This window comes from Pteropus medius, unplaced genomic scaffold (genome assembly GCF_902729225.1).
Source record: "Pteropus medius unplaced genomic scaffold, Ma_sr-lr_union100, whole genome shotgun sequence".
Lineage (NCBI taxonomy): Eukaryota > Metazoa > Chordata > Mammalia > Chiroptera > Pteropodidae > Pteropus > Pteropus medius.
This window is the reverse complement of record NW_024352790.1, coordinates 79,837-98,692: the sequence shown is the minus strand read 5'-3', so window position 1 is coordinate 98,692 and position 18,856 is coordinate 79,837. Positions and strand designations below refer to the sequence as shown.

Below are 18,856 nucleotides of genomic sequence, written 5' to 3'. Positions count from 1 at the left end.
TTATAACAGGATAAAATGAAGGTAATCAGAACACTGTAATAAGAACTAAAAGTTAATACTTTAAACATATCTTAATATAGATATAACAAATTTTTATATATTTATATACTATGAAGATCAAGGAGAAAAGGACATATTAATAAATGTTTCTTTAAAGTAATATATATTTGAAGAAAAATTATCTCCACACACCACAATAAATTCTAGAAAGATGAAAGAGTTGGATATAAAATTTAATCATAGAAATCTTGGTAAATACTATGGAATGTCAGGGTTGGTACTGAAAGTTATGTACCTGGATGAGATCACCATGAGAATGAGTACAGTGAGAGAAACAAATTGCTCCAAAGATTTATCCTGGGAATACCAGTATGTAGATTTTAGGTAATAAGGAACAAATAGCCAAGAAGACTGAGAAGAAGCAGCCATCTAATTTGAAAGTCCTTAGAATATCATGTTTAGGGAAGCAAACTAAACAAAAAATTTCAAGAAGAATGGGTGATTCAGAATAGCAAATGCTGCTGATAGACTAAGTAAGATGAAGACTGATAGCTGAATACTAGTCATTGGTTTCAGGACAGTGGTAAAGGTAAAGGCCTGATTTTAGTAGTTCAAGAGAGGCTGGTAGGAGAGAAATTATAGACCAAGTAAAAATAACTCTTCACTGTATAGAAGGAGGAATGGAGTGGTAGAAGTCAAGAGGTAAGATGAGAGTCAAGAGAGTTTTTATTTTTATTATATTTTATTTTGTGGGTTTTTTTTTTTAAGGTAAGAGAAGAACCAAAAAATGATGATGCAGAAGGGAGGACAGAATAGGCATGGGCAGAGTGATATCTTTGAGTAGGAGAGAAGACTGGGACCTAGAGAAAGTGGTAGACTTGATCTTTCCTAGAAGCAAGAAAAGTTCAACCAAAGTAATGGAAAAGTCAGAGTAAATGGGCACAGATTCAAAAAGGTGTGTGTGTGTGTGGTACCAGGAGATCTTGTTATTTCTCTTCTGGTTTCTTCTCATTTTTCAATGAGATTAAGAATGGAAAGAAGTTGGGGAAGGTTTAGAAGATGGAGGGGAAAATATGGGACAATCATTTAAGAATATGGAAGAGGAAATGGACCAGAGAAAAGAGGTACGATTGCAGAGCAGCACAATGGTCCATTTGAAGAGAGTGATAATGAATTTACGGTGAAAAGATTGAAAAAGCGAATCAAAATGTCATCTGCAAGGATATATAAATACATCCAGTAAAGTAAATTAGAAAAAGAAGAAGAATAAGGAACCTTGCATAGTTGCCTATTTTTCAACAGCCACATTCAGCTTAGAAAGCACAGATATGAAAGAATAGGATTTAACCAGTGCTGGAATTAACTGAGTAAAAATAAGTAATGGGGTGACAAGGAAAATAAATATTGCGAAGCAGTAATATAGTGAAAGGTGATAAATATTAAGCTGGTTAAGAAAGCAAGAACATGAGAGAGATAACAAACATGGAAAGGTGTGAGCATCAATGGTGAAATAAAAATGTTGAAGTTGAATTATTGAGAAGTAAACTAGAGAGAAAAGAGATGGTGGCCAAAGAAGAGAATAGTTGACCTTGAACCTATCGAGGCATTGCAGTTACAGTCAATGAAGGACAAGTTTTGGATAGGATCATGGAGTAAGGACAAGAAACTGAGAGTTAAGGGTATGGAAGAGTTAAATTTATGGGCCTTAAACTCACCAAGGATTATTCTAGGATCAATGTTGAAGAGAATGGCAATGATACAGAGGAACAATCTTCAAGGAATGAGGTAGGTGGCCTGAAGTTTAGTAAATGATTTCCACAAGGAGGTGTCACAGGCATGTAGATAGGGGCATGAGATTCAAAGCTGGGTGCTGTTATGGAGAAGAAAAGGAGATGGTATAAAAGTGGCAAGGACGACCAAGGACCTTCCGGCTCGGGGCTGACAGTGTGGAAGAAAGCATGGCTCCCACCTGAGAACACTGCAGGGGGAGCACTGTGTGTCCCGGGAAAGCAAAATGAAGAGAGTTATCAAGGGAAGAGGGGGATTATGCAGGGGGTTTGCTGATGTGTGAACATGAGTTCAACCAGGCTTGATGTGAGGGTTTCAGAAGATGAGGAGATATAGGAAGTGGGTTCAGCAAAAGAGATACCCAGAGCTGTGTGCGGATTATACTCTAAAGGACTCTAAGTGGTAAGACCTGGAAACCTGAATTTCTTGATAGTCCTGACTGATCCAAGGTGCGATAGTGGTGGGATAGCAGGCTGTTAGCAAGAACATACCGAAAGAAATAATAAAATGACTGACCGACTGACTGACTGACTAAATAAATAAATAAATGATAAAAGCTACTGAAATTCTAAGGGAAATGGTTAAATTATGAGATATCTTATCAAAGGTTGCAAAGATTTTACAAAATATTTAGCAACGTAATATGCTCTCAATGCGTACATTTAAAAAGCAGAACATAAAACCGTACCTATCATATTTATAAATTGCATAACATTGGTAAAAAATATCTAAAATAGTAAATATTTCAGTTGAATAATAAAAAATTATTTTTGTTTATAAATTTAAAAAACCCTCATGTGGTTTTTACATAAATAGTTGTATCCTCAGGTGTTCTAAGATTCTGTTAATATTGTATGTATTGACATGAGCAGTGGTTTTCCCAATTATCATTTTAATTACTTTAAAAATGTGTAATAAGATAAATGCCTTTTCCTGCTTGTTTTATTACACACACACACACACACACACCCTCCCTCCCTCCCTGAAGTTTAGCTGGCCTCTGCATGTGGTATCTGAACATACATAAAGAGAAATGTACACATGGACCTTGTTTCAGGAAAGGGTTAGGTGAATACCTGACATATGGAGGTCTCAGGGTCACAGAGGCTGCTGTGTCCATTACACTGACATGGAACACAAGTGCCCAGGGTTGGCCCAGGGGTGCGGCCACCTGGCTCAGAACGCAGTCGATAAAATCCTGGCATGCACGTCTGAAAGAAAAAGAAGCCAATTAGAACAGCCAACTTAGAAATCTTGCTTTAGCAACACTTAGGTTCTTCAGTGGTTAAAAAGGACTCCCCCTACCACCCCACCGCTATCCCTCCCAACCACATTCAAGGCAACATCACCTACAAACACAAAGGTCAATTTTGATTCCTAATGTGTATTTCTGCCAGTCCCTAGAGTATACAGGCAGCATCCATGTCATCAGATTTTAGCAAAAGAAAGCTGTCATTTGCATACACCACTCACCTTAAGATAATTTCAATGTCCTTTACAACCTAAAATCTGCTTCTTCTGTGCTTATGAATAACTAGCAAGTTTCCACTGAGACTCAGCAAAAATTAAATAAAAAAGTGTCACAGTTGCATTATTTATATCAGTATAATTTAAAGACTATAAATGTAAGAATTTTAAGTAATAAAAGCTCTACATGTCTTGGGAATATTAGGCCACTAATATAATTTATTGTTCCCTGATATATTTGTTTTTCATTTTGCAATAGAAATCTGAAAGCGAACAGAAAACCCTTGCAAAACTGACATATACAAAATCAAGACTGCCATCTTCAATTCAGGTTTATTATGTAAATGTATCAAAAAAACATCTCTGACTTTCTGGAAGGAAGTCCACAGCTCTCACTCTTTTTGAAGAGATAATGAGAGCAGTCTTGTGTTCTAGGCTTGGTCCTCTCAGTATGCAGAACTGCTGCATTTATCAGACACTGTTTGATTTATGATGAAGAGGTAGAAATTAGTGTTTCAGTTACCACGGAAGATTATAAAGATTATAAAATTTTTTTCAAAGGATATCTTGCTCCCATTGTTTAAAGAAAAGTGATTGCTAAATAAGCGGGGGAGAAAATATGAAATTAAGAACTTCTTAATGCTTCTGTATCTTTTTGGTTCTAGACTAGATCCTCCAGAGTAGAATATGCAAAGAAGTTCCTTACAAAGAGAAAAAAATCAATAGTCAGCACTCTCATTGTTCATTTTGATTTGGATAACATGAAAGTATCTCAATTAAACATTTAAGGGTCTCTGCTTTTATTACAGCCTAAACGAAATTCTAAGGAGACCTAATAATGTACCAGCTTTGAGCAAACCGATAAAACTGGGAATTGTATTTAAAATATTTTGAGGCTCACTGGTCTTACGGTGACCTAATGACATATTTTAATAAGCTTATCTGTAATATTTAAAATTAGGGTTGATTTTTCTAGTTACCAAATGAAGTCTGGAAATTATGGCTTAGAGATTCAGTTAAACATAACTGAAAATGCAATGCAAGGTATATTTTAAAATACTACATAGTGTCAGTTTGAATTCATTAGCATGCTGACTGCAGAATATAAGTGGATTTTCTTTACACAGATTTCATCCTCGGAAACCTACGTAATTATTGTTATTTTACTGATATATTTGTTTGGGGTATGTGTGTAAAATCACACAAATTGAGAATTCCTAGCTCTACTTTATATCATGCAAAAGTTTAAAACAAGTCTTAGAAGAATAAAAGAGAATTTTCTTTGAAGAATCATATGAAATTCCATATGGTAGGCTGAAATTTGAAGTGAGTGCTACAGGTGAAGCTTTCATAACACATATACAATTTCTTCTATTACTACGGCTCTTCCCTGGAAAGACAGCAGGACAAAGTATGAAGGAGCTCCTTGTGGGAATCCAAACCTGAGCTCTAAGAGCTGTGTAGAACCTTCTAGACCTCTCTCGGCAGTTCTCAACCCTGGCTGCACACAGAATCATCTGAAGAACTATAATAGTGATGCCTGTTTCCACCCCAAGAGATTCATTTAATTGATGGAGAGCAGGTCCAGGGTTTATTTTAAAACTCCTCAGAGGGTCTAATAAACAGCCAGGATTGAGAATCACCTTGTTCTTTATCTTTAAAGGGCACACAGTCTGTGGTACTGTAACATAAATGAACATGGAAGCCTTGACTTTACAAGTTAGTTTTGTTTGAGGGATACAGGCAAGTCTCTTGGCATCACTGAGATGTGGTTTCCTCACGCCACAAATGAGCAAGCATATAACCCCAAATGACTGAAGGTTTTTTTTTTTTTTTTTTCAGTTCTAACATACTGGATTAATTTGGTGTCCTTACAGATTAAATTTCTAAGAGCAAAGAAAAAAAACTTCTACAATACAAGAGTTAGAAACTTACACACTTTTTAAAGGAATGGAACATATTTATTCCTCTTTAATCCCCCTCCTTTTCTGGAGCCTTTATGTATTTACTCTTTCTATTTTTTAATTTTTTTGATGATATTTTTCAATAGCAGATGTTTCTCCTCTCAGTGAACTGGGGCAAAATTCATGAGAATGATTACATTGGAGTTGGGAACAAAAAAGGAACGATATTAGCTACTTTTTATTTTATTTTATTTTATTTTTTAAAGCTACTTTTTAAAGTCTTGTCTAAAATCTTTTCTGGAACAAAATGGAGAATTAAAGAAAAGCAAATAAATAAACAGTGTCCTAATCTTATCCCGTTTTTTTCTAACTCAAACTTTACCAAAGTTCCCTTGTTCTGAAATAACTCATCGCTCAGCTTTCTTCTGCTCTCCTTCCATATTTAATTTATTTTCATAATATGGTATCTCATCAAAATGTTAGAATTAAATTCACAAAATGTGAAAATGTGGAGGATGGACAGAAGGGAGTAGGAAACAAAGCGAGTAACAAGCCAATATCCTCCAGGTGCAGAATTATACAACATCCCTCTTTCTTTCCTCAGAGTTTAACAATAAAAATAGATACTTGTACTGTTTCCAATGAAAACACTATCTTGTATCTTTAGTGGGTTTTACAATCAGGGGATCCTGAGTTTAATTCCTGTTCCACCACTTGCTACATATAATTTTGTGGAGGTTTTGAATACTGTAGGCCTCAGTGTCCTCACCTGGAACATAAGGATGTTGTATAGCATAATGTTTGCATGTTAGTATATATAGGTGTTTTGAAACAGATACGTCTAGGTACGAATTGCGGTTTTACTGTTTTCTAGCTGTGTGATCATGGGCAGTTTTCTTAAGCCAACTGGGCTTCCATTTCCTCATCTGTAAAATGGGGATCATAAAATATACTCAATGATATCATTGTAAGTGTATTAGAAAATGTGCTTAGCATAGTGCAGAATACAGTAAGCATACAAAAAATTGTGGGTTTTTTTGATAAGAATTAAATAAGATAGTGTATGTTTAGTGCTTGACATGTAATAAATCAACATGGGTGTCTTGAACCCAGGTAATTTTTTTAGAATATAAGTATAGAGGATAGACTAAAAATAAAGGCAACAGTGATTGTTCTATGTTGCATTGGGAAACAAAATTATAGTGTATGCCACTTACCCATACCATGTTCCTCAATATTTTTATGTACATGAAAGCAGAATCTTTGGGTCGTCTATGTAAAATAGAAGTGGTAACGGGTATCCTGAGAGGTGTGCATATGTAAAAAACAAAGTCTGTTTTCATTATTTTATCTTTTGAATTTTATCACCGATCATAGGTATAAATTGTTTCGGAATTTTTTTTTTTTTTTAATTATTTTTAGTAGACAAAAGTGATAGCTTCTGAGTGGTGACTCAGGAGATACCACCTACTCAACTGTGAGCCGGAAGTCCTATTAAAGCCTGGGAGAGAGGAGAAAGAGGTTGAAATGATCAAAATATGACCTAAAGAACATCTATACATTTGTTTTCCATAATCTTATTACAGAAAACCATGTATTTAATGCTGAATATCTTCCAACTCTGCACATAGCCTAACGTGAGTTTGGGTCAGTTTAGGTAGCAGTGTTAACTGAGAGAATGGAGAGGAGCAGGTTTGGCAAAGAATGTCAAACTCAGTGGTTCCAACATCAATAAATGTGGTGAGGAAACTGTATCCCTTATTTGACTTCTAAAGGTAATATGGCTCTACTTCAAATCATAAATTATAAGTAGGCATTTCTAGAACTAACATTTTCTTATTTTATTAAATGTATTGGGGAGGCATTCACTAATAAAAGTATGTAGGTTTCAAGTGTACAATTCTATGCATTGCATGTTCACCACCAAAAGTCAAATCTCCTGTCATCATATATTGACCCTCTTCACCCTATTCTACCTCCCTCCGCTTTCCCTCTGGTGATCACTGTACTGCTGTCTGTGTCTATGAGTTTTTGTTTGTTTCTCTTGTCCATTTGTTGCTTTAGTTTAACATCCCACATATAAGCGAAATCATATGCATTTTCAATGAACAGGGCTGCAATGTCATAACACTATAGGTAATAGGAAAAGGCTAAGTGTCCTCACAACTGGCTATATTTTGGTGGTAATTAATGCTTAATTTTGTTTAGTTGCACTATATTTTATATAAAAAACATGAAATGAATAGCTTATAATTGCAGACATGTCTGGAATATACATCGTAAAAATATTGTAAAAGAATTGCTTTGTGTATTCATGACCCAAAGCGTCTGTTACTGGAATGGGAGGTATTGATTCAAAAGTGTCCTTAGCTTTTGTTTTGATGATTAGATTTTATGCCTTGGTAATTATACTTTAGAATCAAGATGAATTATAAATATGATATATAAGGATTAGAGGCAATGGGTCATGGAAACACCTTAGGTACCTTATTATGAGAGAAAGGCTTTTATTCCCGTAATCTCGCCACTAAAATATTTCTGTAATAATTGTCTGTAAATAGGAGCTTAAGTGGAATTCACAGGAAATAGGTGAAGACACCAATGCAGATGATCGTTTGTATGTATATCTAGTTTTTCTTTTCTTCATTTATCATTGGCTTCTAATTTACATTTTCATATAATGATACAAAATTACTAAGATTAATGGGAAAGCACATTTTAGAATAAACTATTTTGAAAGTCTACTGATCACAATAAGGAGAGTTTTTAACATTTAAAATCTCAAACGGAAAGTTTAACATTAAAATAATCTGCTACTCCACTAACATTATTCTTAAATGAACAGTATTAATGTCACAATAAAAAAATTTTTTAATTAAAAAATTTAAAAATAAAAAATATACTTAAAAAAATGAACAGTAGTATTATTTTAAATAAATACAGAAAAATACATAGCTGTAGTAACTAACTTTCTCTTCAAGATATTTAAAGATCAATCTCGACTACTCACTAAATATCTTCTAAAGCAAAATAATATTGCAGAATCAGAGGATTTTAGAACTTCAAAACCAACCTGTAGATTTTTAGATCGACTAACTATATAATTATAAAGGCCTACAGCAATTAAAGGGATTTTCCAAGGTCACACAATGAGTCAGCAGTACAGCCAAACACTCCTTAAGATAAAAGAAAAAAATTCACCTCTTTCCAAGAAAATCTCAAGTTCTTTCTGTCTTCTACCTTTAAATCGTTCAGGCTTATTTTATAGTGCCACACTCACTGTCTCATTTTTAACACATACACTGTATGTGCATGTGTGTATTTGACGGGTTGTGCTTATAAGTGCAATCTATATACTTACGGGTGTGTGTACAAATGAATACATGTATATGTGGGAGTTCTGATTTAATAATGAGATAGATTATTTGAGTCATTATTAGATCAAATGGACACAGTCAAATTAATACCGCCCTCAGAGCAGTCACAAGCAAAGTTATAAAATTTTTCTAAGGATGTTTCCCAAGAAGTTTGCAGTTATTCTTATGAAATTGCTCTCTGAATAATGTGAAATCCATATGATAGTTACTAAGTTGAAGGACACTTATAATGTTTACAATGGAGCTTTTATACCTATGTTTTAATTTACATTAATTCTCATGATGATAATATAGGTAAACAACCTGAGGTCCAGAAATAAATAGAGCAAATGCCCTATCCAAATGGTGTAGCTAGGTAGGATTCACCAAATCCAATCTCCCTTTTCCTTTCATTATACCATGCTGCCTCTGAAGAGATTTAGATTCTTTATTTTGAAGTTGTACCTCAGTTTTGACCTAGTGCCATCACATGCCTCATGTACCACACATAATAAAACTTCTCAAATCTTATTAATAAAAGGTGTATAAAATTACTTATAAGTCAATACATGGATCTGTAGCTATTTATTCTATTAATAATAATATTAACCATATTGACTAACATAGACCACCTCAAGGCACCGTGATAAGGCCTTTACATTAATAGCTCAGTTAATCTTTACATGATTTTTAGGCTGTAGGTGGAGGAGATATTGAAATATCTAACTGGTATGCTGTGAGAATCATCTAATCTAAGGAGAAAGAATCCTTGCTGTAGGACCGGATCAGGTCTCAGAGGCCCCTCCCACATGGGCCTTTAGTTGCTGCACTGTGGGGAGGGCTATGGGGTCTGCAGGAGAGGAGCAAGTGTGGTGAAAGTTAGTCAAGGGCTTAGGGATTTACCAGCTGCAGCTTAAAGAGGTTTAGTAAACTGAGCAAGGTCTCAGCCTAGAAGATGATAAAGTCGAAATTCAAACCAAGGACAGTGTATCATTCATTCCATCTTTCCCTGTATTATACTATTCTTGTTAATACTTAATATTTGTAAAAATTAAATTGATTTCTAGAAGATAAAGATCTAGTAAATGTGCAATTCAGAAGATAGTCAAAGTAATACCCCAGAAAGAAAAATTAGCAGTTCTAAAAATACAATGACTGAATAATAGTGGTATTATTGAAACAATATATGGCCTCCTTAGAAGCCAATGTTGAAACAGTCTTCTATTTAGTGCCAAAGTTTTGTTAAGTTCTGTATAAAAACAACCATTCTAAACCTGATATAATCCTATCTCATGATCATTGCAGTTAATAAACTATTAAAACTGCAGTTAATAAACTATAAAGGAAGATATATACAATTATTTATATATGTCAATAAATGAATATACAACTATGTATTCCATTAATAATTATATATTAACATAATAATAATAATAGTAATACAGTTTAAATATCTTTAACTGTTCAGAAGTTGCCAGGAAAGTAAATCAGATATAATAAATGGACCTTCCGAAAACACTCTTATTCCCTGATTGCTCCATATTTTTACAAATCTTTTCATTTTTATCACATGTTTACCTTCAGCTGTGATTCCTACTTCTAAGTAACAGCAGCATCATCCTCTTCTTATTGTGTCTTACATTATGATCAAGTAAAATAGTTAAAGGTATGCGTGGAAGTAAAACTGATTGCAGCAAAGGTAGCTCTGGGAGTATTTCTATTTGTTTAGTTGAGTGAGTTGAGCTTAAGCAAGTTAATAGGAACCAGTTTACCTCACAGGACAAACCAGAATAGCCCGGGGGACAATCGCATCTTTCAATCAAGTGAGCCGGAGGAGTCACTGCTGTTATGCGTCCTTTTTCTGCTACCTCCATTGAAATTTCAGAAATCCTGGAAACAAGAAGCATATACTTAGATTACTATACCAGTAAATTAAGATCGCCCAGCAAAGAGTCAATCCTACATGAAGAGTCTTCTCAGATTTTTGTCAATAACCTTAAGCTTATTCCTACTGTTTTGAAGCTGCCTAGATTCCAGAGGCTCATGCGCCACATCTTATTCCTACATCTTTGTTTCCTCAAAGGTTGAGATTACGCATTAGCAGAATACTCAGATAAATCATAGGAGTTTAGTAAATTAGATGTCTGTGGAGAAATTATTACAAAGATTTTCCCCCCACTTTTAAAAATGTGATCGGCTTCAGGTAGACATGGCCAATTAATTAGACATATACATTCTTTCAAATAGATAGTGGTGGTCACCCTCCCTTAAGATATCCCCCACAGTCACTAATGAAATTGCTTTCAATTTACAACTGGCCCTGATTTCTTCCTCTTGAATCTCTGAATGTCCTTTCTAGAACTTTAGAAAAACATCTAGAAAGCAGTGATTGAGAGTAATCTAATAATATCGATCTTCTTCCATCGATAAAATGCTTTCTAATTGGTATTTTGTTAATTTTGTTAAATAAATCCTTTAAGTAACTTAACTCATCCTTCCTGTTGGTAGAAAGGTCCTTACAATTGAAAAAAAAGATTCACAATGAAAGTGTTGATATCTTTTTTTAATCTAAAATTATACATTAAAAAAATATATGCAGTCTATAAATTCAGACTATTTCATGACTGATAACATGAAATGTTCTTCAAATAAACGTTTAAATGAGATAATGAATAGTTTTGCTTCAATAAAAAGACACCTCCAATAGCTTAAGGAGCTTGAATCATAAACTTTATAATAGGCAAAGTAGGTTTTATTGATATTATGAATGCACATTATGACTTAACTAGCATTGTAATCTGCACTCTGAAGATGAGACAGCCTTTATGAAACACACGTTCAGTTTCACTTAAAATTCAGATTTCACTCCTCTTTTATAAGAAAGACTCTACCTTTATGTTCCCCTCGATTCACCGTGGGAGTAAAAAGGACACTTGACGTTTGCTGACAAATAATCTCCACTGGCATCTCATGGTGTTTTATAACCCGTGGAGTTACTCGAATCATCTTCCCTTCTCTTGCAAATGCATGTGCAGAACAGACTAGCGAGTATTTAAAAGCCAAGTGAAACTTGAACAGTGTCAACAGCAGATATTTCTTCAATATGCCATTTTTCCCCCTCGGGGGATTAGCAAGCAACTGTTTTTATTGAATCAGGGATTTGACCAAACTCAGGCTTTCATTTCAAATGAATACTGAAATATCATAGTGTTATGTCCTTCAAATAAACGTACGATAAGACAAAGCAAAGAAAAAAGATTATCATTGACAGTATGTACAAAGTCTGAATCTCAAACGACATATGTAACTCTTAAACTCTGCTTCTGAGAGACTGCATAAATATGTAACTGAATAAAGCTGCAGGGTTATATCTTAACTACTTTGAATGGGGAGGAAGATTCACACATATTTTTGACCTTTGTCAGAATTCCACTGTCTAACAAAATCAAGTGCTGATTCACTGCTTTCTTTGTTATTGTTGCTAGATAATGACTCTAGTTTTGATTGAGCCTAGAAAAAAAGGGAAGTTTCATTTGTTCTGAAGTTTTGCAAAATTATCTTTTAAGCCAAAGGACATTATTTAGTGATGTATGTAAAATAAGGTGATAAGAGAAAGAGACTTATGGGAAAAAAAAGACAACCTCATAGTGTAGGAGGATGGAATCTGAGAGAGGCAAAGAAAGTATAATGAAAAATGCATGACGACATTGTTTCTATCAGTTCCACTAACAAAATGTTCTGTGTACTACCAAATTCTTTTACTGGAGCAGAGAAAAATTTGCAGAATAATATATTTGCATGTCCACCTGCTGTCTTCCATGATATGCAAACCTGCTTTGGCTTCTGCCTCCTGATTTCCATTTATTTGATATTCTCAAACAACAGGATAGCCGACAGTATATTTTTGGTACATGCTTTTTTATTATTTCATGTAAAAACAATTGTCTCTTGTTAAAAGTGAGAAATATGAAAAGGAAACCAAAGGAATACATATTTAAAAGTGAAGTTTAGTCCTTGATTTATCCTTTTACCAAAAGTCCTTACTTTTGTGTAATCAGAAAGGTAATAGGAATCTTCTGTGTGAAATAAAAGGGTTTTTTGCTAATGTTAGCATAGTCTAAACATTTGAAACATGGTATTTTTATATTTATTGGTTTGCCAGTGAGAGGCTTCATAATTTTTTGTTTTGTTTTGTTTTGTTTCTCTGGATCGGTCTACAAATTTATCATATAAAACTATTTGCAAATATCTATCAATTCCACATTCTTACAGGACATGACAGAGAAACTGATATGCCAGAGAAATTGAGACTATGTGTATGAACTCAGCTTTCTGCTCCCATGACATAAAACTTAACTACCTCTGGTCAATTCCTCATTTTATCTCACTGATAAGTTGTCCCTTCCACTCAAGGAACGTGCCTATGTGTGCACATGAGGTTGAAGTCTCATAGCTTCTTCATTATTCATCCTCTCTTAATTCCATGATTTTTAAATGAATTCCTTGCTATTAATTCCTTTCTCCATAGTCTATAAACATGCTTACTTCTCTCTCAGATTAAACAATCATCACTTGACCTTTGACACTAATTCTTCCATTTTACAATTATGTTCATGGTAAACATTAGTCTACACTCATAATATTAGGTTCAATGTATCTCATTTATTCTTTAAGACTTTGAGACTATTTCTGCTGAAACACACCACTAAAACTGGTATTAAGAATGTCTTTAGTGCAATCCTGTCAGTCTCAGAAAGCCTCATTTTAATTGGCCTCTTGGGTCATATGAAAACACTATAGACCCTTACAGTATTCTCATCTTTTGGCTTCCATCATTCATTCTTATTGCTCTTCTGCGTTCTTTTCTACTCAGTGCGATTCCCAACCTTTTCGCATGATGTATATCCCTATACAATATTGTATGGTACACTGAAGTGAACAGATGAGAATGCTCATGGTTGAAAGAGCTGAGACCAATTCTTTCTTTGGCTCCCTGTCTGGTGCCCCAGAGTGTTTAAGGAGGTCCTGTTTTTACCAATCTTGCAACTTATTTATAGCACCACAGGACATCTTCTCTCGAATTTCTGACTGGCATCTAAAACTCATCACGGCAAAAGTTAGTTTGACATTTTTCTCCTTAAACTTTTTCCCCATTCTAGTTTACTTTTTGGGGGAAAGGCAGTAACTTCCACCAGGTGACCTGGAAGCTATCCATGACTTGTCTTCTATCACTACACTCCCAAACCAAATGCTTTTAAATCTTTCTTGTCTGATGTCTTACTGATCTCCTCTATAGGCTCTGGAAGAAGAACTTAACTTGGATATTTTCTATTATACTTTACCTGCTTTGTCTCATGACGTTTCCGTAAGTAGCTTTGATAAGAATATAATGGATATCATATAGTATATCCAAGAAATCTTCACGGGTCACAGTTCTACTGACTCGAGGATCATCACCATAATATTTCCATTCTCTCTGTTAACAATAAAATAAACCACTTTGACAAAACTGAATGCAAAACCATTGACGTCCTCTCACTAAACAATTAACAACCTTACCTCTGTCATTTCAATTTCATGCCTTGTTAACTGGCCAATTAGAGGGGCAGCCATATGCCTGATGATAATTCTAGCATGAGTCGGAGTCCCACCTCGAATGATAACTTGAGGATTATATGTAGTGAAACCTGTCTCTTCTCGAGCCTCAAAATAGATGGCATACTTGAGTTTGCCACCATAGGCCATCAACTGACAAAATAAAATGAGGAGTGATAAGTTAGATAAATCTCCAAACGGAATGATTCCAAAACATATTTTACTTTGTTTTCATTTGACTTCAAAGTACTTGTCCTTACCTTCTTTCCTTCATATTGTTCTGGAAGTTTCCAATAAAAAGGTTCTAAACGGAGATCTTCTCTTACTAGATCCATGTCTGCGACAATCTCTGGATCTTGGAAAATAATGCCTTTGGTAGTAGTGTGCCGGAGTGCCTCATCCACTAGGGGCAGAATGGTCTGCTCAGGCTTCAGAGTCACCTGCATCAGGTCAAAACACAGCAGGAGGCTGAGTCCAAGTCCTTCGGACATTCCTTAAAGCTAAATTATGGACTGCATCTGCAGCGCCATCTCCACTTTGATGAGGTGTTTTCACAAGAAACAGAACCGGTGCATAGTGAGCAAGTTAGGCAAGGGAAACATATCTTTCTGACTTGTTTGCATAGTGAAAACCACAACATCTGTGAAAACTGGAGTCTTTTATACTTACGAAAAGTAGAATTTAAAAGTAGGAAGAGTTAACAGAAAATTAAAGTCAAAATGAACATGCTTCCACCCTATAACTCTGTGATTCTCTAAGGCTGGTTGGAATACGTGCACAAGTTCGGTTTTCCCCGTGGCGTTAGCACAGATCAACAACATTCAGGCTTCGGTGTCCTTACTCTTCAGAATGCAGCTTCTTGCTGTCCCAAAACATGTTTCCCTTAAAATGTTTCTACTTGGCATCTACTTCTTTATCAACAGTCAATGAACTATTTTAAAGGAAGATTTAAAAAGGCATCTACTCCAACTCTCTAGTGGCATATGGGCCCCTTTACCATTTCTAAATGTGTGTAGGGGAAAAGGTAACTTAAATGTTTTGCCATTTCCTCTTACCCCTCAGTGCCTGGCTAAAAGATGCCAGCGGGAACTAACATTAAACCATTACATGGCTCAGCAGGTCCTTACTCACCCACGTACGGATCAGTCCTTTTGCTTCAGAGCACTGAGTAGCAGCGCCGAAGCAATAGCAGCTGCTGCAGCCAAGTGGGTTGTTGGCATCAAGTCCGAATTTGCCAGGCCGGCACCTGTCACAATGGACACCTTCCACATTCACCTGAAGAAAGAAGAGAGTTCTTCAGAACCCAAAACGTGAAGTTATGAGAGAAATAAACTTGTGAATAAATCATAGGAGCACACGTAAAAAAAAAAAAACTAAACAAAAAAGAAAACAATGCTGAATATTAGACTCACATTTCAAATGGTATAGTTAGTTAATCTCGTTATTAGGATTTTACGAGTCTAAAAAATTCTTTACTTATACATAGGTACATTATTAAGGATATTATATTTTGTTCTTAAAATCTAGGTAGTATATTTCCTACTATTCCACTGTAATATGAAAGAGTCATGAGAATTTCAAAAGTAAAATAAAAATGTTGATTCCTAAACAGTTGTGTGATGCGAAGTTGCAAAAAAAGCAGTCAGGACGTTGAAGTATAGATTTACATAATTATTATTATATATTGTATAAATACTTATATAACATGTATTAAATATAATGTGTAGTCATAATTTTTAATAATGCAGCATTAAATAATGTAGTACTTTTTTTTTTTTTTTTTTGCTTAGGGCCGTTTATGGCGGAAGCTGCCATTTTCTTAAATTCTCAAGATTATTTTAACAATCAATTCCCGAATTTTATCCTCCAGTTTCTCTGTCCCTCTCTGCATAGATTTTTTTTCTTGAAAAGACACCTTTGACTCAATCTTAGCTGTATTTATCCTGGGATTAATTTTTCAGAAATATCTAAGGGGGAAAAAAATCTCTTATCCTTTTTAATTGGCTGTTTTTCTACATCGTTTAACAATATTAATGAGGGCTGGAATTTCCCATAGTCACTGTTTATAATGTCAGTGTTTATACGTGATGAAAATTTACTGAACTTCTATAGCAGTAAATACATCTTTCAGTGTAAGTGATCGCAGATTCGTTTGAGAAGTGTTTTTTTTTTTAGAAGCCTTATTATTTAGCTATGATTTTCTCTGATGTTGCTTAAGATAACTGTCTTTTTCTCCCTCCCAAATTATTCTTGTTTAGGTAAAGCAAATATGTAAAGAAAAATCTACTGTTGAAAACATATCATCTCTACCTACCGGAAAAAAGGTTAGGCTCTGGTTAAAAATAAGTGCATAAAAAGCAGTGCTTATCAGTGTGCCAATGAACGTATAGCAATAAAAACTCAGTGTCTGGCAATGAGTTTTTGTTTTTCTGTTTGTTTAGCTTAATGAAGCAGGAATAATGAACACTGAATGAAGTTAATACTGAACAATAAAAATAGAATTGAGAGAAGTTTTTCCTTAATGTATTTTGGCAGCACATACCTTACAAGTGCATTGCCCGGTCCGATCCATACAGGAGCATTTTTTAGTCTCTGAATCACAGGTTGTGTCATCAGTCCCGGGCAGGAAGCAGTCACAGGGATTGCAGTGAGGGTAGTTCCAGTGACCTTGATTGCACTCTGTACATTTTGCACCAGAAAATTTTGGATGACAGTTGCATTGGCCTGTGTTTATATTGCATTGGAAATCCAAGGATCCCACCGCGCTGCAGTTACAAGCCTACGGAGGAGATAAAAACGGCAACCATTAACACCACTTCCTGGGAAACATCTTAAAATTTTAATTCAAATGTTTATGCTCCCATTAAACACATATTAATTATGTGTCTATTACATCTCTTGTACTGTTCTAGTTTAGTCACTTGGGAAACATCAATGAACATAAAATTAAAATTGCTTCCTGTATTTACTAAAATATATGAGTGTCCAGAAACCATACTGCTATTGAATAAGAAAGAAAATGTACTTTCTCTGTCTTTTGGTGGCAAAGAGGAGTTAGGTATGGGTTTTCTTCAAACACTTTTTGTTTCAAAGATTAAATCTTGAAAGGGTTAAAGAAGTACAAATTAGTAGTTGATAGATGGTCACAGGGATGGGGAGTATGGCATAGGGGATGCAGTTAGCATTAATGTAATGGCTAAGTGGAGAGCCAGAGAAGAGAAAGCAATTAGAAGTATCATTTTATAAACTATATAAATGTCTAACCAATGTACTGTATACTTGAAACTAATAATAAAATAAAATTTAAAAAAAAGATTAAATCTTAGACAAAGTCGTTTTACCTTATGACCTCATTTTTATAGCATTTAATAAAAGACTCTAAGAGACATACCTTAGAGTCTAATAAAGGGAGACAAATAAATATATAAATATATACAATGGAATAAGCATTATGTAATAGGAGAAGGGCAAAATACTATGATAATATATAAGGACCACTAAACCAGATGTGGGGAAGCCAGAGAGAGAATTTTGAGAAGTGACATTTAGGTGTTTTTTTTGTTTTGGTTTGATTATTGACATTTAGTTTTGTAGACGAGCCTGACTGAGGTGTGTTGCTGGTAACCTTTTTTGCTTCCTAGATATACAAAAGATTTTCTCCTTATTTATGTAATTTAAAATTTTGCTAAAATTTTTTAAAGTTTGAGGGTTTTTTAAAGTTAATTTACTGGAACATGGTCAGTTCTTTCAGTTTGAAAACAAAATTATATTTTGATTCATTGCTGTTTCTTTAAATTTGTTTTTGATTGTTATTTCTGTTCCAATTTACCAGTTTTCTTCTTTAGGATTACCTATAATTTCTAAAGTACATCTCTTTTGTCTGTCTGCCAAATCTGTAATATCTTCATGTCTTCTGTAGTCATTTTCACACTTGCCTCTCAAATTTGTCTACTTTATAACTCTCATTTTATACGGTGAAAATTCTATTGTATGTATATATCACCAGTGCTTATTTTAATTACGCCATTGCATTTTTAGCTTCTTTTCAATAATTTCTTTATTTCACCTCACCTTTGACTCCTGCTCATCCATGTATCTTCTTGTCCTAAATATATATATATATTTTAAATCTTTCTGCTCTTGATTTACAGAGCTCTTATCTCCTTGCAATATAATAAAAATGCCAAGTGAATTTTTTAAATGTCATTTAGGGTCTTGGAATAAATCATTTTCAGAGACCAGTTGTGCCAATGATCAGTCTAGTGTCTCTGAGCTTTAAATTCCTTCTTCCTTGCCCTACTTTATGATACTGTAGTTACATGCTGTAGACATTTCTCCATGGCCAGGTAGCAGAAAGTTAAGCTTAGTCAACAGAGGGTCCTGGAGAAACCAGCAAGGTCATAGTGGTAGGAGGACACTTCTGTCCTGGTTCCTGGTTCTTCATTACTACTGTCATTATTATTTTCTTCTTTAGCATGGGAGCCCAGTGGTCCAGAAATAACTCCAGTTGTGCTCTCAGGCCACTGTCTCCCACAGGCAGCTTTCTGAGTAGCTTCAGTCTGCATCCACGCTCTGACCATAACAGGCTGCTTCTAAATTGCTCCAGCCTGCCCACAGCTTTCAACATGGTGGGCAGCTTCCATAGACTAGCACTTGCCCACAAACTCGGCCAAGTTGTTTTTTGTTGTTGTTGTTATTGTTTATTGTTTTACCACAGGCAGTTTGTACGTTCCTGTGGTAGCCGCA

At 34.8% G+C, this 18,856-nt stretch overlaps 1 protein-coding gene across 1 annotated transcript in view; it reads right to left on the bottom strand.

Moving 5' to 3' along the window:
- Nucleotides 1–18,856, bottom strand: part of LAMA2 (laminin subunit alpha 2) — a 239,010-nt gene that overhangs the window by 149,952 nt on the left and 70,202 nt on the right. The window contains exons 12-18 of the mRNA XM_039849938.1: nt 16,653–16,889; nt 15,242–15,385; nt 14,371–14,550; nt 14,075–14,263; nt 13,858–13,991; nt 10,288–10,405; nt 2,865–2,999 (exon numbers count right to left, since the gene is read on the bottom strand). Coding sequence (XP_039705872.1) covers nt 2,865–2,999; nt 10,288–10,405; nt 13,858–13,991; nt 14,075–14,263; nt 14,371–14,550; nt 15,242–15,385; nt 16,653–16,889 — 1,137 coding nt within the window. The remainder of the gene's footprint in view (nt 1–2,864; nt 3,000–10,287; nt 10,406–13,857; nt 13,992–14,074; nt 14,264–14,370; nt 14,551–15,241; nt 15,386–16,652; nt 16,890–18,856) is intronic.